This window comes from Trichomycterus rosablanca, chromosome 22 (assembly GCF_030014385.1).
Source record: "Trichomycterus rosablanca isolate fTriRos1 chromosome 22, fTriRos1.hap1, whole genome shotgun sequence".
NCBI classification, from domain to species: Eukaryota; Metazoa; Chordata; class Actinopteri; order Siluriformes; family Trichomycteridae; genus Trichomycterus; species Trichomycterus rosablanca.
Genome location: NC_086009.1, coordinates 8,772,418 through 8,795,748, shown reverse-complemented (window position 1 = coordinate 8,795,748; position 23,331 = coordinate 8,772,418). Strand labels below are relative to the sequence as shown.

General features: G+C 41.0%; 1 protein-coding gene across 2 annotated transcripts in view; it reads right to left on the bottom strand.

Moving 5' to 3' along the window:
- Positions 1–23,331, bottom strand: part of fam171a2a (family with sequence similarity 171 member A2a) — a 66,434-nt gene that overhangs the window by 32,254 nt on the left and 10,849 nt on the right. For both annotated transcript variants that reach the window (XM_063018577.1, XM_063018578.1), the window contains exon 2: positions 5,429–5,656. In XM_063018577.1, the coding sequence (XP_062874647.1) occupies positions 5,429–5,656 (228 nt within the window). The remainder of the gene's footprint in view (positions 1–5,428; positions 5,657–23,331) is intronic.

Below are 23,331 nucleotides of genomic sequence, written 5' to 3'. Positions count from 1 at the left end.
ATGGATGGATGGATGGATTAGATGGATGGATGGATGGCTGGATTTGATGGATTGGATTGGATGGATATATTGGATGGATATATTAGATGGACGGATTGGATGGATATATTGGATGGATGGATGGATGGATGGATGGATGGATGGATTGGATGGATGGATGGATGGATGGATGGATGGATATATTAGATGGACGGATTGGATGGATGGATGGATGGAAGGATGGATGGATGGATTGGATGGATGGATGGATGGATGGATATATTAGATGGACGGATTGGATGGATGGATGGATGGATGGATGGATTGGATGGATGGATGGATATATTAGATGGACGGATTGGATGGATATATTAGATGGACGGATTGGATGGATGGATGGATGGATGGAAGGATGGATGGATGGATTGGATGGATGGATGGATGGATGGATATATTAGATGGACGGATTGGATGGATGGATGGATGGATGGATGGATTGGATGGATGGATGGATGGATGGATATATTAGATGGATGGATTGGATGGATATATTAGATGGATGGATGGATGGATGGATATATTAGATGGATGGATGGATGGATGGATGGATATATTAGATGGATGGATGGATGGATGGATATATTAGATGGATGGATGGATGGATGGATGGATGGATATATTAGATGGATATATTAGATGGATGGATGGATGGATGGATGGATTGGATGGATGGAAGGATGGATGGATGGATGGATTGATGGAAATTAAAGCCCCAACAGCATTACACATCAATGATGGTACACACTATAAAAATTCAACCGTACAAAATCAAAAAACAGAACAAACGCAACGACCATGTTTGAAATGTACCTGTACTACCTGTACTTTACACATGTTGGATAACTTAAGTAATATAATGGATAATTGTATCAAATCTGGCACTGCAATAAACACATATGTATGAAAGAATGAAACTATGTCCAAACGTATGTGAACACCAGACCTTGTTCTCTCAAAACCACAGACCTTTTACAGCCTATAACACCCTTTACTTTTTTTGAAAAGGATCATTTCATAAGATTTTGGAGTATAATAATAATAATTGTTTTTATTGTTCAGCAAATGGGTATGACTGATCCCTTTTCCAACCATGTTGCTCTAAGGTGGCAAAAATAACAAACGCATCAACAAATGAAAGGCAGCTCACAACGGAGAAAGTTGATAGAACAGGGACGGCGCAGACCTTAAAACTGACTGTCACAATATGACAGGCTGCTCTGGAAAAATGAAAATGGAAAAAAAATTATAGCTAGGGAACCCTTAGAGCCAGCCAGGACTGGGAACGCACCCCATCCTCAGTGAGGTCCATTCTGGAAACGTGAACATTATAAAGTAGAATCCTCTTTCCCAGGACGGTTCTGTCGAGAGGCCTAAAGTGCCGCAACGCCAGTTAGTTCCCGAAAAGAGCATTGCACACCAGTGGAATACTGAACCAGAGCAAGCAGCCTGGTACGTCTGAAAGAAAGAACCCCGTGATGTATAGAAACCTTCCACCTGGAGCGAATTAATGCTTACAATTAGGAGAAACTTGAAGACACATTAATCATCTGTGCCTCTATGATGCCTCTGCCAGCCAAAATGGCAACACAGAAGGACACAACTACTTTAACAGCTGCCCCATTACATGACCACCCAGCTCTGAGTAAAGGTCACAGAGGAACCCAATCTATAAAATAGTGTTTTTTTTTTGTTTAATTAGCGCAATGTAGCCCAATTTGTGAGTATGGGACCATTCCTGAAAGAGGATAGAACCTGGTACATGATCACCCACCTCTGAGTAAAGGCCACAGAATAACCTAATCTATAAAAGACCATTTTTTGTTTTATCATGTCTATAAAGAAGCTTTTATGTTCTAGTCTCAGTTCACAGATTTTATAAAGATCAGCCGAGTTGTGAGCAAAGCCTTGTGTCCTCCTTTCTCTGAGCGTGAGTCAGACTTTACGTGACTCGCCCACAACAGTCCAGGCTTCAGGACACGGGGGCTCTTAAGGACTCCTTTCCCTCCCCTTCATTATTAATAAAAAGAAGAGAACGAGGGCAGGTGGCAGCATTCACCATTGCATGTCCCGGTGCGAATAGCCAATCTCAAAAAGCGCCAAGCGGCACTTCAAATAGCTAAGAGCTGACTCACTGTCCCATTTTCTAACTGCATCATCGTCATCACACACAATCACAGAATGTATTATAACATAACATACAGTACATGTGAAGCAAGATGTACAGCAACAGAGTTAAAAACATTCAATTATATATATGCACTATAAGGCAGTCTTAGCAATCCTACAGCAATTCAGTTAGCAATCGCTTAGTCAAAATGCCCAAGATGTTGAAGTCTAAAGCAGCTAAAACACGACTCGGGTATCTAAGTTTGGATAACTCCCAACCAATTCTGTGGACCTGGGGTGGGGGTGCTTGTGGGGGTATGCAAACACAGCACACTTGCGGTCCGACGGTCTATCCCATAATTCAACTGGAGCTGCAAGGGCGGTCGACGCAGAAGAGGAAAGATGGCAGAAAGTGGAGAGTCAGAGTAAGACAATGCTATGATTGGCGCCCAGGTGGCGCAGCGGGATATTCGGCTAGCACACAAGCGCCGGGATTCTGAACTCCTCGCTGCTGGGCAGCATCTAGTGGGAGTAATTGGCAGTGCTTGCAGGGAGGGATGACCTGACTATGTGGGCGGGGTCTTCAAACGCTGTGTAAGGACCCTGATTGGCGGGTACAGGCAGAGATGTTCACAAGTCACAAAATACGAGTCAGTCAAAATAAGAGTCAAGTCACGAGTCAGTATAATCTACACAAAACATATTTTGGAAATGTAGCGTAGAAATAAACAAATAATATGTAAGTTCAGATAAAAAACAACAACAGATAAAAAACAACAACAGATTTGCAGTTTTACTTAGTGCCTTTACTTTCCTAGTCATTGTGCAAATGAATGTCAATTCTGTAACAAGGTACTAGTTAAAAGCTTAAACTGATACGTTTTGTTTTCATTGCAAAACAAAAGCGCACGATAAATCACGGCGCAGCGACCAAAATCCAAAACACAGCAAGAAAAATTATAACCACTGCTTACCTTAGCTTATGTTCTTCCAAATGCTATTAAATTTATAACCGTGTGTCTAATTAGTAATATAATCCGTTATTTTGTAAATGTGCTTAAAATTAAAAACCTCCAAACTTTTCCCGGTTGTGAAGTAAAACACGAACTCGTTAGAAAGCCAATCAAGCGTTTCATTGATAATCATCTGTGTGACGCAAACTGAATAAATGCAAATAACATAAATGCATTTCTTACTAACAATTCAAATCAGAAGGTCTGATTGGTTCAGAAAGCGGTTCTTTCAACCATTAGCACCAATTCTGTAGGAGCGTTTCATTCACCCCTGTTGTTCCTGTGAAGTGCACTACGTAGGGTATTCCACCATTTTAAGTGAGATTCCAGTGTAAAGGTAAAGAAATGTTCAAATGAAGTGAACTTCAGACTGTGTAGGGAGTAGGGAGCGACGCTTCATCACTACGCCGGAAGCTGGCTGTAACATTTACCCATTGCAACTCCTGTTGTTTACGAGTCATGAGTCGAGTCCGAGTCATTTGAAACGAGTCCGAGTCGAGTCTGAAGTCGCTGTGAGTCCCTATCTCTGGATAGAGGCGCATGTGCAGAGTGCAGAGGTCTGCGTGTCGGGGATCCCCCAGCAGCGGAAGTCAAATTGACTACGCTAAAAATTGGGAGAAAGACGTTGCACACTTGCGTACTGAAAGACTCGAATTTAGTACGTACTGTTTAAGTATGCGATTTCGGACGCAGCCCAAGTCTCATGTCTGTATGACTTACAGTTTGGTCTGTGTGCTTTGTTTCATTAGACGAATCCTAACAACAAAAATAGGATTCAGGCACCTTTGGTGCTTTGGAATATTCAGACCCCCCTAAAATAGTTGGGAACCCCTGTTGTAGTGTGAAACATGTAATGCCAAGTCAGAAGGGCGTGCTGCATTTCACACTGCTGCTAAAAATGGAGTAAGTATAGCTAAACGGTCTCCAGCTGCTAGTGCAGACAGCTCTGAGCTATGCCTGATTTAGCTGCTTATGAGACACCGGGTATGTAAACATTGTGGGTGGAACCAGATCTAGGAGATGATTTAATGAAGCTGACAACTGCACATGCCAACAATCACACTATTTCATGATGGTATGGTGGTATGGCATAATATGTTATGAAAATGTCATAATTGTACCATTGTATTCATGTAGGGGTTTTTAGTCTATGCTACCAGCTTCCTCTCTACTGATGCTGACTTCCAGTCCTGACCAAGGAGAGCCATGACCAACACATGCCCCCTGTGCCAGTTGTGCAGTAGCCGACTGCATCTTTTCTCCCATTTTTCTTCCTTTTAGCTGGTCCAATTGCCCGATTGCGTCATGCTTCCTCTCCACCAATGCCGATCCCTGCTCTGATTGAGGGGTACGAAGCTAACCCACTCCCCCTCCGACACGTAGGCAGCAGCCGTATGCATTTTGTCACCTACGCTTTGACGAGTGCTATTGCGGATCAGCACTGTGTACGGAGAGACACACCCTGACAGCACTCTTTTCCCGTCTCTGCGCAGGCGCCATCAATCAGCCAGCAGAGGTCGTAACTGCATCAGTTATGAGCGAGTCCCTATCCGGCTTTAATATCTGAACAACAGGCCAATCGTTGTTCATGTGGCCGCTCAGCCCAGCCGGCAGGCAGAGCTGAGACTCGATATGATGTATTAGAAATCCCAGCTCTGACACGGCAGACTTCTACATATAGCCCTAACACATACAGAGGTGGCTCACTGGGTAGCACTGTCGCTTCACAGCAAGAAGGTCCTGGGTTCGATCCTCGGTTCGGGTCCTTTCTGTGCAAAGTTTGCATGTTCTCCCCGCGTCTGCGTGGGTTTCCTCCTGGAATTCCGGTTTCCTCCCACAGTCCAAAAACATGCAGTCAAGTTAACTGGAGACACTGAATTGTTCTATAGGTGAATGTGTGTGGGTGTGTGTCTGCCCTGCGATGGACTGGCGCCCCGTCCAGGGTGTTACTGTGTGCCTTGCCCCCATTGAAAAGCGTGACCCTAATTGGAAAAGCTGTTAAGACAATGAGAGAGAGAGACATACAGGGGATCACGGTATACTCTCTGTATTCCTCCACCAGTTGGCTGCTTTATCCCAATTCAGCTGACCTACTCTACGCCATCTATTACACGCAACGCACACAAATTCATCCCTAGATGGCAATTTCAAGTAGCCAGTTGTATGTCACATAGTCATATGTATGTTTTTCGAAAGTTGGATGAACCAATGGACAAAATTTTTTAATTGTCATCACCATAGAAACAGCAGAGTAAAGTGGCACTACTTACATGGGATGCGGTTGGCATGCCATGGAGCAGAGTTGGTCACGAATCCACGTTTGGAGGCTGCGACAATGACCCAGGTTCCCGGCTGGTACAGAAACGTAACCGTAACGATGCCGTCATCTCCTGCTTTGCCGGACGCCAGGGTAGACTGGTTGCCAGACACCTGAACCGCAGCTTCTCTTAGAGGTGAAAGGTCACTGTTGTCAAAGACCTGGACTTTAATCAGTACCTCTGTAGGAGAGGGAAAGAAAAAAAATGTTAAACACTGAGTGCAATAACGTGTAAGATTGAGTGTGACTATTATTATTGTTATTATTATTATAATTTTATATGCCTTAACACACTTTATATGAGTAACACACTGGTAGCCCAAACTACTGACCAAATTTTGGAACATACTGGCATTAGGGGTGGGCGATATAATATCGTTCACGATAACACCGGTATAGTTGTAAGTTCAATATGATTTTTGCCATTTCGCGATATCGTTAGCAAACGCGCAACAGTGAAATAATGGCAACCAATGCAGAGAGTAGTACCGGAGTTAGCACTGAGGACGAACTAGTCCCTACAAGAGGAGGAGCTACATCACTAGTGTGGAAGTTTTTCGGATACAGAAGGTCAGACTCACGACTGTACAGAACAAACGACTGTAACTTGCAAAACGTGCAAAAAATACTGTGACGACAAAAGCAAAAGCACCCGCGTGAGTACGAGGATGATGTGAGGCCAAACACTGTGTCAGTGAACGAACACAGAATACACAGGTTACCACACAGGTTACCATTTGAGAAAGTTTAAAACACAAAAGCGTTAAGCGGAACGTTTTCCTTCACATTTGAGCATTGAAACTGAATCACTGAGTCAATGAGTCAGCAACGACTCTTTTCAGATGAATTATTCATTGGAATCGAATCAGAAAACTGTGCTCTTATCTATGGTAAAGATTCATTCGTTTTGCTCACTCTGTGGGCAAAACAACTCCGGTTCAAGAGATTCAGACGTATAAACCAATCATACCCCTTTTCCACCGACGCGGCACGGAGCCCGTTCCGGTTCCCGAACTTGATTTAGAACCGGTTCCGCGTGTTTCCACCGGAAAAAAGAGGTTCCAGACAGCGAACTAGCGGGCCAATCTGGCACCACGGAATACTTGGTTTTTCAGCCCGAACCGTGACGTCCGTCAGCAGTGTTGCCAACTTAGCGACTTTTCAGACCCCTCTAGCGACTTTTTTTCAAAAAAGCGACTAGCGACAAATCTAGCGACTTTTTCTGGTGTTATTGGAGACTCGAACGTGAAAACACACATTGTTCTGCAGTTACTGTCCTCAAGCACGGGCGGTCAGTATCACAGTCAGTGTTGCCAGATTGGGCGTGTTTCCACCAAAATGAGCGGATGTTCATGAAAATTGTTAGAAATTGGCAGGGAAAAACACACTTTGGCAGGTGGACAAAATTTGGGCTGGTTTGTAATTATTTTGGCAGCTTAAAATGTAAATAAAAAAAGCTATTGCTAAAGCAGGTGGAATATAAATAGGTCTCCCTTCTCCCTACCTTCTCCCACCACATCCAACCCGTTGTCAAAAGTTTGATTGACAGGTTATTCTTTCCAGTCCAAGACACTGTTGCCACGCCCATCAATACACTGATTCATATGTTAGTCAAGTGATTTGAGTTGAATATGAAGGTAAGCAAGTCTCATATGTACGAGAGGTTAAACTTTCATTGCTTGCAAGTTTATTTTTATTTACATGCAAAGGGTTGTGTGTCCCAACAAATAATGTATTTTACAAACTTGGTAAGCTACTTTAAAGACATGCAAGCAAAAAAGAATTGTCCTTTATAATGTATAATTACTGATCTGTACATTTTAAGATATTAATTTGTAGGTCATGATGGTTTAACTGGTTTATTATTTGTGAAATGCTAAACATCATCTGCTTATCCTGTGTTTTGCGCGTTTTTTCCTGCATTTTGGCTAAAAATTACTGTCGCAATCTGGCAACCCTGCCCAGAGTAGCTCAGTGTTTTCTTAAAACACAAAAACAAACCACGAATTAACAGAAGAATGTTCATTTGTAGTTCTAAACATATTTAGGGTGTTTTTACCCACTTTTTGTCTCTCCCACGATGTTATTCCTCTCTTCTACAGCGTCAATTACATGCACATGGATCATATGCAAATTAGGCAATGACGTCATTTAGCGACTTCTAGCGACTTTTAGGACAGCCAATAGCTACTTTCCTTACTGAGGAGTTGGCAACACTGTCCGTCAGTGGGCGTGTCATGTTGGACAACATAGCACGTTAGCAACAATGCCGTCAGCTGGGGTCTCATATGGAGCTTATCGCTGCATTTTTATCTTTTAAACTTCACCTGATTACATTTTGAACCAGTTTGCCGCTTATATTTTCAAAGCGCCTTTAAAGAGGTGAATTGTGTGATATTACGAGATAAAAGAGACCCGGACAGAACGAAACACGCTTAACGTGAAAAATAAAGCGTGAAGCTTTTTCAACTCCCCGAGCTGCATAAACACACGTGAAGTAAATCCAGCTAAACACAGATACATGTGGTATTTTAGAGTGGATTTGATGTTTATTTCACACAGATTAATGTTCATGTTGTGGAACTTTAATGATGTTTCACCGCTCGAGTCGAGCGGTGAGAGCGAAGCGCAAAACTCACGTCAGTAAACTAAAGAAAACAACAACTGAGACAAACACGTCACGTATTCTTATCACCGATAGTTAGATCGCTGCTTTTTACATAAAAACAAACATCTGTAACAGCAGCACAAATGCTCGCACATAATCCACACGCTCCGCCATGTTATTACTTCTCTTAACTCTTAGTAAGTAACACCCACCGATGATGACGCTGCTTGGTTCTCAAAAACAGGTGGAAACGCGCGTCGGTTCTCTACAGAACACCAAGGTTCAGAGAAACCTGAACAGAACCGGTTCAAGAACCACGGTTTTTTTGGTGGAAAAGGGGTATCAGAGCTTCCAAATTTACATTTTGGGCGGAATCTCTCTCTTCATTGGTTGTTGTGTAATTGACAGATAAGTGAACGAACTACCAGTTTCAGCTTTCAACCGCGACAGCCGAGAGAATAAATTAAGTTAAATTATCTAAGACAGTTTTCATTAGTTAGGTGGATAAACACAGTTAAATATGGATTTTTATATTCTGGAAATATTCTGGAAATATACAAGACGGCCTCCAAGGTAATGATTGGTATGATTTTATACTGCTGTGTGGTTGATCTGGGTCGCAATGTTTTGTGTTTTTAAGATAACTTATAGGTAAAACAATATAACGTAAAATATGGGCGGTGGCCTGCTATTGTACTTTAAGTTTACATTATATCGTATCTTATATCACCACTTCTCAAAAGCATATGGAGATATGAGTTTTTTAGCCATATCGCCCAGCCTTACTGGAAGTGATGCTTAATTTAATGTTCATTTAGTAACATTTGTACCTTAGATTTCCTGACTGTCTGCAAAACAAAAGTGTTTATAAAACACTTATATATCGCTAGTGAATATCGTTGTCGCTAAAATATCCCAAAATATCGTGATATTATTTAAAGGCCATATCGCCCACCCCTAACTGGCATATTTATTTATAGAATTGATTAGGTGTGGCTGGACCGCCTGAACTCAACACACATGTTGGCCATATAGTGTACACTGAAAATATTTGGTTATTTTATTTAAGCATTTTATTCCTTTTTTCTTCCCAATTTTAGTGTAGCTAATTAGTCTTCCACTGCTGGACCCTGATCACGTCTGGGGAGAATATATCTGCCTGACACGTGCGCCCTCCGACCCCTTGTTATGTGCTCATACTTTGGTAGATTTGCACGTGAGGCCAGTCTCACGCATGGAGAGTCACACACTGTGATCTCCGTATTCCTTCACTTCTGTACAGGCGCCTCAGGATACCAACCAGGGTCAAAGACCCCACCCCCTTTTTAGTCCAGTCTTTTCTTACCTAGCAGACTAGTGGCCAATCTTGTTCGCTGTAGGCACTGCCAATTGTGCTTGCTAGGCAGTCGGACGGTAGAAGAGCTGAGTCCAGAATCCCATCTCTGTGCGCTCTGACTGATTTAATTTTAATAATAATAATTAATATAATAGTTAACATATAACACACAATAAATGAATGAATGTTCATCGTTTCATACTATTATGAACCAGCAACAGTCTGATGGGCCACATGAATCATCAAACAGCCCAGGCTTACAAGCTATGCTAAGAATGCACCCCGCTGTGGAAGCAGACAGACCAGGGAATGGTACGGCTGTGGTTAGACGTCTGCACCCAGTTAACAATCTGAAATGTTTTTAGTGAGAGGGTTTTACAGCGCACCGCACAGCTGAAGTGTGACCGCCACCCCCACCCCCACCCCACTTACACCAAATAATGCCCTGTAAGTACTGCCAAATGATCTGAGCTAAAGCCTGATCACTTCCATCCTTCTACTTGAGTGAGAGGGAAAATAATAAACTATTCACACACACTTTGGCAATACTGAACCATAAAGATTCATTGACAAAATAGTTATTGAGTATAAATATTGTGAATAATAACTAGAAAATGACATTATATATGACAAGACTTTGGCAAGATTGGTGGAGGAATACAGAAATAATCGGTTTAATAGGAACGTTTTAGAAAAAAATATGCCACTGGCAGGGAAAAAATAAGAATAAGGCTTAGGTCAGGACTTTGCATCAAATCGGTCCTTCTTTTGCTATATTATTTCCCAGTGTTGCCAACTCCTCAGTAAGGAAAGTAGCTAATGGCTGTCCTAAAAGTCGCTAAATGACGTCATGGCCTAATTTGCATAAGCGTTAGCACATGTGGATAGGTCTATATCTTATTGTAAGTAGTGGTAGCACATTTCAATAGGTCTATATATTATTATAAACTATAGGTAGCGATAGATCCATTGATCTGTATCTTAGACATATATTTCAAATTTATTTATTAGGACGTTAATTAAATTAAAATTAATTGTATATTAGCCAGTATACAAAACATTTTGTAGTAAAGAATATGCTAACCCTCTATGAGGAATCTTCTAAGGTTTTGCCTGTTGGATAAGATCCCAGTGAGAAAACTATAGATCACACAGATCTTATCTATAGCTACAAAAAACATGGAATAAGAAACAAATAATTAGTAATAAATGCTCAATAGTTAATAAGTGCTCAACATATTCCCTCAGTAATGAACTTTATTAGACACAACCTTGACTGTAGGGGTGGGCGATATGGCCCTAAAATAATATCACGATTATTTTTGCGATAACGATATTTTTGGCGATATAACAAAATATTTTATTTATTTCGAGAAAACACTATTGGAAAAAAAAATAATGTTCAGTTTTTATTTAGAATATAAGTTAACACTTCGTAAAAAAATGTAAGACGTATGTAAGAATTATGCACACTTTTCTGTATTTTGTCTTTCCAGCAAAAATAATGTAACATAATGTAATGGCGGAGTCAGACAATTTCCATAGGGGTGGCCAGACTGAGACCATTGCTCACACAGGGGTCGCACAGAAACTGATAACTTTTTTTATGTGGTCACTCACTCATTTACCTACACAGGCAGTGAGTGCCATGTAGAATTACATAATGAAGACAAACTTTTTTCTCTTCATTTTCCCTGACAAAGTAAAAAAAAACAAAATATAGCAACCTTAACATTATGAGGAAGAATTTCAAAGATATTCCTTTGCAATACTTTATTATTTGGCTACTGTACTAAGTACAGTAATAGTACTAAGTAGCAGTAGTACTACTTCTGCGTTGGTTGTTGACATTAATGTTAAGAGTTTTCCTGAACTGTTTGGTGGAGGTGTGCTGTTGAATTGCGTCCCTGTGTGAACCTGCGTGCAGAAAAAGCGGTAAAGCGGTGGTTGGGGTTTGGGTTGCCAAAGATTAATTTATGGTGGACTTTTTGGAACGAGCTCTTCCACCGCAGAGCCGCTTTCCGCCATACTCGTTGCTGTGCCCGAATGACTCACGTAACGAACGTACGCCATTTGCGTAGCTGTGTGACGTCATTACGTAAACAACGCAGAATATCGCTATTATTACGATATGGGATTTTTTGTATCGTTTTCAAAATTATACCGGTATTATCGTGAACGATACGATATAGCACACCCCTAATTGACTGTACCAGTTGAACTGCTAAAAAAGCACAAAACTGAAAAATGACGGAATACCTCGTGTTGTCGTAATATTAAGGTCGCAGATGGTCATTTAAAAATTATTGGCTTCCCAAGATGTATGAAAAACGCACTAAAAACACTGAACGCATGTATAAACGTGGTTAAATAAAACGTTTTAAAACGTTCAACTGTATGCAATCAAGTATAGCTGATTTGAGCACCTTGTATAGTAGAAGTCAAATAATAACGGCATTACGTACACTTAAACTTTAAAGTTTTAAAGGAATTAAAACTAAAGCCATACATTACTATCCGCTAGCAGAAATAAATAAGGCAAAGTTAGCACAGAATTATAGGCGTTCGGTAGGACAAATCGATGGGTAGGATAAATCAACAGAACACTAACTGCAGAACGATATGTGCTTTCACGTCCGAGTCTCCAAAAGTCTCCAATAACACCAAAAAAAGTCGCTAGATTTGTCGCTAGTCGCTTTTTTGAAAAGAAGTCGCTAGAGGGGTCTGAAAACTCGCTAAATATAGCTAAGTTGGCAACACTGATTTGATGTGGGTGTTGGGTGGTTCTCCTGACCACCCGCCTGCATCCAAGATTTAACCATTTTTGTGTCACTTATAATGCATTAGTTCCACCGGCAGCACGACTGGATCCTTACGAAGCGACAATGACCCCACCTCCTATTAAGTCTGCCAGTTTTTATCCCACCCAGCAGACTAGTGGCCACCCTTTCCCCATGAAGGGTACCAAACACTTTAAGTGTGCCTAGTCTAGATCAGGGCTGGATCAGGATGGAGGTCCCTGCTGAGTCTGGTTCTTCTCAAAATTTCTTCCTGTATTTTGAAGGGAGTTTTTTCTTGCCACTGTCGCCTTCGGCTTACTCAACAGGGGTATTTGGTCTGTCGGTCCTGGATTCTGTTAAGCTGCTTTGAGACAATGTCTATGACTAGCGGCCAGTACTACGGGGCACCCAGCCATCCGGCAGCAGAGCTGAGATTCAAACTCGGAGAATTCAGAATCCCAGTGCTGGTGTGCTAATGAAATGTCCTGGTGCGCCACATGGGCACCATGTACACTGAGACGATGAATTAAAGATGCATCCAAGATTTGATAAGCATTAGTTCCACTGGCAGCAAAACCCCAGAGCAAGATACTATCACCACCGTGCTTGACGGTGTGATCTACAAATTGCCATGGTGATGGTGGACGCTGGCGCATTTGGCTGCCGCTACCGTTACCGTATTTTACCGTATTTTACCGTATTTTATTGTATTTTTATCGTTTTTCGTTTTCATCTTTTTACACACCTTGTGGATCTATTTCTTTTAAGTTACTTTTGATACTTTTATTTGTGCTTTTGATACTTTTTGTTCTTTCTACTGTACATCGCGTCTGCGGCCGGTGGTGAACGGTGGATGAGTTTTCCTGGGATCGGCACGATGTTGAACTATTCCGTTGACCAGCTGAGGAAGTTCAACAACTGCACTACTCCATCGTGTATTTCAGTCATCAAACAGCTTGGACTCCTTCGCCGGCCTCGTTATATTCACAGGGGCTCCCGGAGAAAGCTTGTTTATCTTCGAAACGGTAACGCTATTCCATCCTTCTGGTCAGCCGTGCGCACTGTCGCTCCGCAAACACGTCATCAGAGCGCTGCTGCCTTGCACACCAGTAGCGGTGTAGTCTCCATGACAACGCTGTCCACGGAGTGGGATGGGAAACGCGGAGTGGACTTAGCAAATCTCCGTTCTCTTCCTCGTTCCTCACAGCCAACTACACAACAATACCACTTGAAAATGGCATTGCTTAATGTTCGTTCACTCAACACAAAAAGTACTGTACTTAGTGAATTTATATCTGACAGTGAACTAGACTTTTTCTGTCTCACTGAAACTTGGCATAAACCCTTGGATTATTTTACGTTAAATCAGACCACGCCAATGGGATACTCGTATATTGATGAACCTCGTATGGAAGGGCGAGGTGGTGGTGTTGCTGCAGTCTATAGGGATGATATTAAAATAACCACTTTGTCTTTTCCTGCTGCTCTTTCTTTTGAACACCTGGCTTTCAAGTTGTCAGGGCCTACTCCTCTGGTCACTGCTGTAGTTTATCGTCCGCCAAAGCCAAACGCTTCCTTTCTCTCTGATTTTTCAGATTTTTTAACCCAGCTTAGTGCCCTCTCATCCTCTGTACTGCTTATGGGTGATTTTAACATCCATATTGATGACAACAACTGTAAATTTGCCAGGGAATTTTTGGAATTGTTACAGTGTTTTAATTTCACACAACATATACATTTTCCAACTCATAAAAAAGGTCATACTCTTGACCTTGTCTGCTCTACTGGTGTCCTAGTTCATCAGCCGTCCAGCCATGACCTTACTGTCTCTGATCATTTGACAATCATCATGGACATTGAGGTCACTAGGCCCATCACTAGAGCTAAACGTAAAATATCCTTCAGGAATCTTCAATATATCTCTCCCTCTGCTTTCTCAGATTCTCTTGTTAAAAAGATGTCTGTCTGTCCTGTACTGTCTAGTAATTCATCTGACCTTGTCGATTACTATAATGACATACTCGCCTCATGTCTTGATGAGCTGGCTCCTTTGAGAACCAAATTTGTTTCATTTAGTCATTCCGCACCATGGTACACAATTGAGCTTCACCAAATGAAATCCCGTAAACGCCAGCTTGAAAGACTTTATAAGAAAACCGGTCTAACAGTACATTATCAGATTTATTCTGATTATCTTCAACATTACAAAGACGCTCTTACGGCAGCCCGATCCACTTACTATTCCGAACTCATACATGCTGGATCAACAAATCCTAAGACTCTCTTTTCCACAATAAATAAACTTCTCAAACCAGTTGACAATACTACCAATTCCTTTACAGTTGACAAGTGTAACTCTTACCTCTCATTTTTTCAAACAAAAGTTGAGAATATCCACAATTTTCTGACAGTTTCCCCTGTCATCTCTGTTTCTCCGCCTATCTCATCTCAATTTATTACCCAGCCTCTGTCTCAGTTCTCACCTGTGTCTCTTTTGGACCTATCTGAGATCTTAACAGGGATGCGAAGCTCCACTTGTGTTTTGGATCCTGCTCCATCAAAACTTGTTAAGGGTTGTTTTCCAGTTATCTCATCACTTATCACAGAGATAATCAATTCCTCTCTTAGTTCTGGCTCAGTCCCTCAATCACTCAAATTGGCTGCTGTTACTCCCATACTTAAAAAACCTGGACTTGACTCTAACATTATGAGTAACTTTCGGCCCATTTCCAATCTTCCATTTCTGTCGAAAATACTGGAACGTGTTGTTGCCTCACAGCTCAAAGATCACCTAAATTCCAATAATCTATTTGAATCATTTCAGTCTGGTTTCCGCCCCCAGCACAGCACTGAGTCAGCCCTCCTCAAAGTCACAAATGACCTTCTTCTTTCCTCAGACTCTGGACAAATTAATATTCTCGTCCTCCTTGATCTTACTGCAGCTTTTGACACCATTAATCACTCCATTCTTCTGTCCCGCCTTGAATCCTCTGTCAACATCACTGGTACTGCCCTTTTGTGGTTAAGGTCATATCTCATAAACAGACAACAGTTTGTTAATATCAACAATTGTAGTTCTGCCATTGCTCCACTGTCCCAAGGCGTTCCCCAAGGCTCAGTGTTAGGTCCCCTTTTGTTTATTCTTTATATGCTCCCCCTTGGTGACATCATACGTCGGCATGGTTTACATTTCCACTGCTATGCTGATGATATTCAGCTTTACATCTCCTCCAAATCCATTAATACTGAACTTCACTCCACTCTGACAAATTGCATCACTGAAATGAAATTGTGGATGAAAGCTAATTTCCTCAAATTAAACTGTGAAAAATCAGATATGATCATCGTAGGTCCTACAACCCTGGCAAAAACCACAAAAAATTTTCAAATTACCATTGATAATGACACTTTGTCTCCGTCTTCTAACATCCGAAATCTTGGTGTAATTTTTGATAGCAACCTCTCTTTTGACCGCCATGTAAATCACATCACCAAAACTGCTTTCTTTCATCTAAAAAACATAGCACGTCTACGTCCATCACTCTCCTTTTCTGCCGCCGAAACCTTGATTCATGCTTTTATTACATCCAGAATTGATTATTGCAATAGCATCCTTTATGGTACATCTAACAAAATACTAAAAAAACTTCAGTATATCCAGAATTCAGCTGCTCGCCTCCTTACTCATACTCGCTCCCGTGATCATATTACACCTGTTCTACAAAAACTTCATTGGCTTCCCGTTGCTCAACGCATTCAATTCAAAATTCTTCTATTCACTCACAAAGCTCTCCATAATCAGGCCCCATCCTACCTCACCGACCTGCTCCATCAGCACATTCCCTCCCGTAGCCTTCGCTCTTCTGAGGCTAACCTACTGTCCATACCCTCTAGGACCAAGCACCGGACCTGGGGTGACAGGGCCTTTTCCATAGCTGCTCCATCTTTATGGAATGCTCTCCCCAAACACCTACGAGATTGTCCTGACCTGTCCAAATTCAAGTCACTTCTCAAAACTCATCTATTCAGAGTGGCATTTAACTTGTAACAACACAAAATAAATGCTTTTATTTTTGCTATTCTTTTTAATAGTTTTTATACTTAGATCACGACAGAAATGTGAAGTCCTAGATCCTAAAACTTGTAAAGTTTTCAGTTTCCTGATTGCATGTAAATCTGTCCTGTTTCTGTCTAATTTTAAGAAATTGTTCTATATTTGTTGTTCTCTCTCATAATTTAGCTAATTTTTAATGAACTGTCTTATGCTGCTCTCTTTGTTTTTATCTTAATTATTCTTGATGTTGATGTACTATTTTGATTTTGTACTATGATTTGTATGGTGTATGTACGTATTTGTTTTGATTATTTGTCTTATGTAAAGCGTCTTTGAGTATCTTGAAAAGCGCTATATAAATAAAATGTATTATTATTATTATTATTACAGAGTTGTTGGGTTTGCATGGTTTACTCCTTCTCCTCCAATCGTACTTCAACTCCACTTCCAAGGAGTGTTTTTCTTCTAATATTATCAGCAAATTAAGCTTTAAAACAATGCGCATGTATGCATTTCAACCCTTGTAGCAGTGTCAGGGCTTTTCCTTGTACAAAAAAAAAAAAACAATCTGTGGTGGCTAACAGCTCCAGCATGTGCTGATCACAGCCAGAGTTTCCTGTACATAATTCCCCTTCCTGTCTGCTGTGCAAGACACACAAAGCTCAGCTAAATGCATCGCTCGGGGCCACGGCACTTCTAAAACCTCCTTTATACGGTTAAATGAACTACAGTGGATGGAGAAGAGCAGGAACACTAAATCCTACTGTCGGCCTTTGCTGTCTTTGTAGCCGGCCTATTCGAAATAATTGGAATCCATTTAAGGAAAGGGGGGAATTACAAGCCCAATTACCACCTCCTTGTTTCTACACTCACTGTCCATTTTATTTGCTCCACTTACCATATAGGAGCACTTTGTAGTTCTACAATTACTGACTGTAGTCCATCTGTTTCTCTGCATGCTTTGTTAACCCTCCTTTCATGCCATCTTAAATGGTCAGGACTCTCCCAGGACCACTACAGAGTAGGTATTATTTGGGTGGTGGGTCATTCTCAGCACTGCAGTGACACTGGTGTGTTAGGGTGTGTTGTGCTGGTATTAGTGAATAGGACACAGCAATGCTGTGTCACTGCTGGACTGAGAATGGTCCACCAACCAAAAATTACTGAAACAGCAGCAATAGATGAGCGATCATCTCTGACTTTACATCTATAAGGTGGACCAACTAGGTAGGAGTGTCTAATAGAGTGGACAGTGAGTGGACACGGTATTTAAAAACTCCAGGAGTGCTGCTGTGTCTGATCCACTCATGCCAGCACCACACACACTAACACACCACCACCATGTCAGTGTCACTGCAGTGCTGAGAATGATCCACCATCTAAATAATACCTGCTCTGTGGTGGTCCTGTGGGGGTCCTGACTATTGAAGAACAGAGTAAAAGCAGGCTAAAAAAGTATGTAGAGAAACAGATGGACTACATTCAGTAATTGTAGCACTTCAGTGTGCTCCTATATGGTAAGTGTAGAGTGTAGAAACTAGGAGGTGGTTTTAATGTTACGGATGATCAGTGTATATTGCCATTGAGATAACTCTTATTTCATTTAATCACAGCTTGATGCTGCAACTGGCGGCTGACCTGCAAATCCCTGCTGTGCACAGATGCTAGCTCTTTCTAGGGAATCCCCGGACATTCCCAAGCAATGAGAAATAAAATCCCCCAAGCATCCCTGCTGCATGTTCCGCCTCTTGGTGCCCATCTGCTGAGACATTCCAGAACGGGTCTGAACCCCTCAGCTGGCTTTGCAGAATTGAAAGTAGCATTGGCTGTACTCTACGCCTCTAGGAGGAGAGGTCAGACAAAGAGCAATATACAGACCCCCCACCCCCCATGAGGGGAACCAAACACATTAAGTGGGCCTTGTCTGGATCAGGGTTACCGTAACTTACCCCTGGTTCCATGTCTGCTGACACGGACACCCACATAGCGAAGCTGAACCACCTGTGATGTGACTGTCATGGACTTTCCTTCACAGTCACATGACCTTAACCCTATTGAGTATTTATAGGGCCATTTGAAGACAGAGTATTGTGAAATTATTATGGGATATCATGGATTTTGCAAGGGTTTAATAGTGGACATAGGAGCATATTACTGGACAATATGGAGACAGGAGCATATTACTGGACAATGGAGACCTAGGAGCATAGGAGCATATTACTGGACAATATGGAGACATAGGAGCATATTACTGGACAATGGAGACATAGGAGCATAGGAGCATATTACTGGACAATATGGAGACATAGGAGCATATTACTGGACAACATGGAGACATAGAAGCATCGGAGCATATTACTGGACAATATGTAGACATAGGAGCATATTACTGGACAATATGGAGACAGAAGCATAGGAGCATATTACTGGACAATATGGAGACATAGGAGCATACGAGCATATTACTGGACAATATGGAGACAGAAGCATAGGAGCATATTACTGGACAATATGGAGACAGAAGCATAGGAGCATATTACTGGATAATATGGAGACATAGGAGCATACGAGCATATTACTGGACAATATGGAGACAGAAGCATCGGTGCATATTACTGGACAATATGGAGACATAGGAGCATACGAGCATATTACTGGACAATATGGAGACAGAAGCATAGGAGCATATTACTGGACAATATGGAGACAGAAGCATAGGAGCATATTACTGGACAATATGGAGACATAGGAGCATACGAGCATATTACTGGACAATATGGAGACAGAAGCATCGGTGCATATTACTGGACAATATGGAGACATAGGAGCATACGAGCATATTACTGGACAATATGGAGACAGAAGCATAGGAGCATATTACTGGACAATATGGAGACATAGAAGCATAGGAGCATATTACTGGACAATATGGAAACATCGGAGCATATTACTGGACAATATGGAGACATAGGAGCATATTACTGGACAATATGGAGACATAGGAGCATATTACTGGACAATATGGAGACATAAGAGCATATTACTGGACAATATGGAGACATAGGAGCATATTACTGGACAATATGGAGACATAAGAGCATATTACTGGACAATATGGAGACATAGGAGCATATTACTGGACAATATGGAGACATAGGAGCATATTACTGGACAATATGGAGACATAAGAGCATATTACTGGACAATATGGAGACATAAGAGCATATTACTGGATAATATGGAAACATCGGAGCATATTACTGGACAATATGGAGACATAGGAGCATATTACTGGACAATATGGAGACATAAGAGCATATTACTGGACAATATGGAGACATAGGAGCATATTACTGGACAATATGGAGACATAAGAGCATATTACTGGACAATATGGAGACAGGAGCATATTACTGGACAATATGGAGACAGGAGCATATTACTGGACAATATGGAGACAGGAGCATATTACTGGACAATATGGAGACATAGGAGCATAGGAGCATATTACTGGACAATATGTAGACATAGGAGCATATTATTGGACAATATGAAGACATAGGAGCATAGGAGCATATTACTGGACAATATGGAGACAGAAGCATAGGAGCATATTACTGGACAATATGGAGACATAGAAGCATAGGAGCATATTACTGGACAATATGGAGACATAGGAGCATATTACTGGACAATATGGAGACATAGGAGCATATTACTGGACAATATGAAGACATGAGAGCATAGGAGCATATTACTGGACAATATGAAGACATAAGAGCATAGGAGCATATTACTGGACAATATGGAGACACAAGCATAGGAGCATATTACTGGACATTATGGAGACATAGGAGCATATTACTGGACAATATGGAGACATAGGAGCATATTACTGGACAATATGGAGACATATGAGCATAGGAGCATATTACTGGACATTATGGAGACATAGGAGCATATTACTGGACAATATGAAGACATAGGAGCATAGGAGCATATTACTGGACAATATGGAGACATAGGAGCATATTACTGGACAATATGGAGACATAGGAGCATATTACTGGACAATATGGAGACATATGAGCATAGGAGCATATTACTGGACAATATGGAGACATAGGAGCATATTACTGGACAATATGAAGACATAGGAGCATAGGAGCATATTACTGGACAATATGGAGACATAGGAGCATATTACTGGACAATATGAAGACATAGGAGCATAGGAGCATATTACTGGACAATATGAAGACATAGGAGCATAGGAGCATATTACTGGACAATATGGAGACATAGGAGCATATTACTGGACAATGGAGACATAGGAGCATATTACTGTACAATATGGAGACATAGGAGCATATTACTGGACAATGGAGACATAGGAGCATATTACTGTACAATATGGAGACATAGGAGCATATTACTGGACAATATGGAGACATAGGAGCATATTACTGGACAATATGGAGACATATGAGCATATGAGCATATTACTGGACATTATGGAGACATAGGAGCATATTACTGGACAATATGAAGACAGAAGCATAGGAGCATATTACTGGACAATATGGAGACATAGAAGCATCGGAGCATATTACTGGATAATATGGAGACAGAAGCATAGGAGCATATTACTGGACAATATGGAGACATAGGAGCATACGAGCATATTACTGGACAATATGGAGACATCGGAGCATATTACTGGACAATATGGAGACATAGGAGCATATTACTGGACAATATGGAGACATAGAAGCATAGGAGCATATTACTGGAGAATATGGACATAGGGAATATTGCAGCCCTAATCAAAAAACTTTAATGGGGAGTCTATTGCCTGGACTGACCCAAGACAGGCTGTATAATACACACATGCTAGTATGTTGTGGATGCTTTGTAAAACGTACAAAACATCCTCCAGCGTTCACCAACAGATGCTCACGGTGTCAACTGTCAAGCAGAACACATTCTTGTTTGTTCAGTGTTTTGGGCTATGCAGGGACCTGGTGAGTCGGAGCTGTCGACCACACACAGACAGTTCTAGTTCAGTTACTAAAGACAACTGTGAAAATCAATGGGTTCACATAAGCAAATACAGTGGTACCTTGTAACTCAAAGGGAAATTTGTACCCTTAAACTCAAAGTTTCCCTTAAGCTGAACGTCTGTGCAACTGCTGCTTTGTTCAGCGCCTGGCTTGAGCGGTGTGGTAAAACGTCATCACAGTGCGAATGCGAATAAAGTGCGAATAAAATCCACTCTGAAAGCTCCACGTGTATCTGTGTTTAGCTGGATTTATCTCACTGTTTCACTTTTAAACTTGTGCTAAAGCTCGGGGAGCTGAGTAATTGTGAGAGTCAGCTTTTCGGAGAGAGTCTACAACGCTTATCATTATTACTGCATATATTTATAATATTTATGTTATTAAGGTTCTATAAGGCAAAGTATTTATAGCTTAAAGAAAACATAAACTTCTTTATCCTATTTAGGGTCACTATAGGTCAAATTCCCTAGGCAAAAGGAAGGAAACACCCTGGATGGGTCGCCAGTCCATAACAGGGAAACCACACGTTTACACACACTCATACCTAGGGGGACTTTAGTACCTCCAATTAGGGGTGGGCGATATAATATCGTTCTTTGATTTCTGCCATATCGCGATATTGTTAGCAAACATGCGTCACTCGCTCTCAAGCGCGCAACAGTGAAATAATGGCAACCAATGCAGAGAGTAGTACCGGAGTTAGCACTGAGGACGAACTAGTCCCTACAAGAGGAGCTACATCACTAGTGTGGAAGGTTTTCGGATACAGAAGGTCAGACTCCAAACAAACGACAGTAATTTGCAAAACGTGCAAAAACACGATGACGACAAACAGTGGCAACATCAACTTTAATTCAGCACCTGAAGCAAAAGCACCCACGTGAGTACGAGGAGCGTCGGTCACTGCGTGAGTCCGAGAATGATGTGAGAACAAAAACTGTCAGTGAACGAACACAGAATACACAATTTACCACCCAGGTTACCACACAGGTTACCATCTGAGAACGTTTAAAACCCAAAAGCGCTAAGCGGAACGCTTCCCTTCACATATGAGCACGGAAACTGAATCACTGAGTCAATCAGTGGTGTATAAAGTACCGGAAGGCCATACTTGAGTAAAAGTACAAGTATCTTACCAGAAATTTACTTTGATAGAAGTAAAAGTCACCTTTTAGAATATTACTTAAGTAAAGGTCTAAAAGTATCTGATGTTTAATGTACTTAAGTATCAAAAGTAATTTGATATTAAATGTACTTAAGTATTAAAAGTAGAAGTAAAAGTAAATGCTGTTAGTATAAATGGAAGCGGTCATTTTAAATATAAAGATTGTTCTTTTAAGCCTGTAAACCACATTAACAATTAACCTGATTTCTTCCTTTCATCTGAACATGATTTGTGCCAATTCATAATCAACTGTTGACATCACCTGTTTGAAATCATGACATTATTTAGTTGTTTTTTTAACTTATTACGAGCCCTAAATGTTCCTGTTCCAACGTTTTTAGAATGTGAGTCGATGTAAATGTAAGAAACACTGCATCTATTTTATTTACATTTTCTATAGTCCCGGTTTTTTTATTTGGGTAGTATATTTCAATAACAAAAAAATAATTTTGGCATAATTAATGTAAAGCAAAACTCAAGAGAGTTTAACAAAACGTGTGGCACTTTTATCCCTTTAATGATCTGTTCAACCATTAATTTAAATAATCTTTTTTGGGCTGTATCTACTCACTGAATGGCATGTGTTAAACTAAAAAAATATTGGTATTCTTACTTTAAGAAAACACCATTTCTAACTTGAAGCCAACAGCTGAAAAATCATTAATAATAAGTTGGATAAGTTGAGTTGTTGAGATGATTAAAGGGTTAAAGATGTGCTGCGTGTTCCTCAGCACCATGAATCTCTCCTCTGCCGGTCTAATACAGAAGTTATCTGAGGAAATATTTGTCCGCAGGTGAGTTTTTAAAAATAATGGACGTGTCTTTATGAGTTTTGCAGTCAATGAATTCCAAA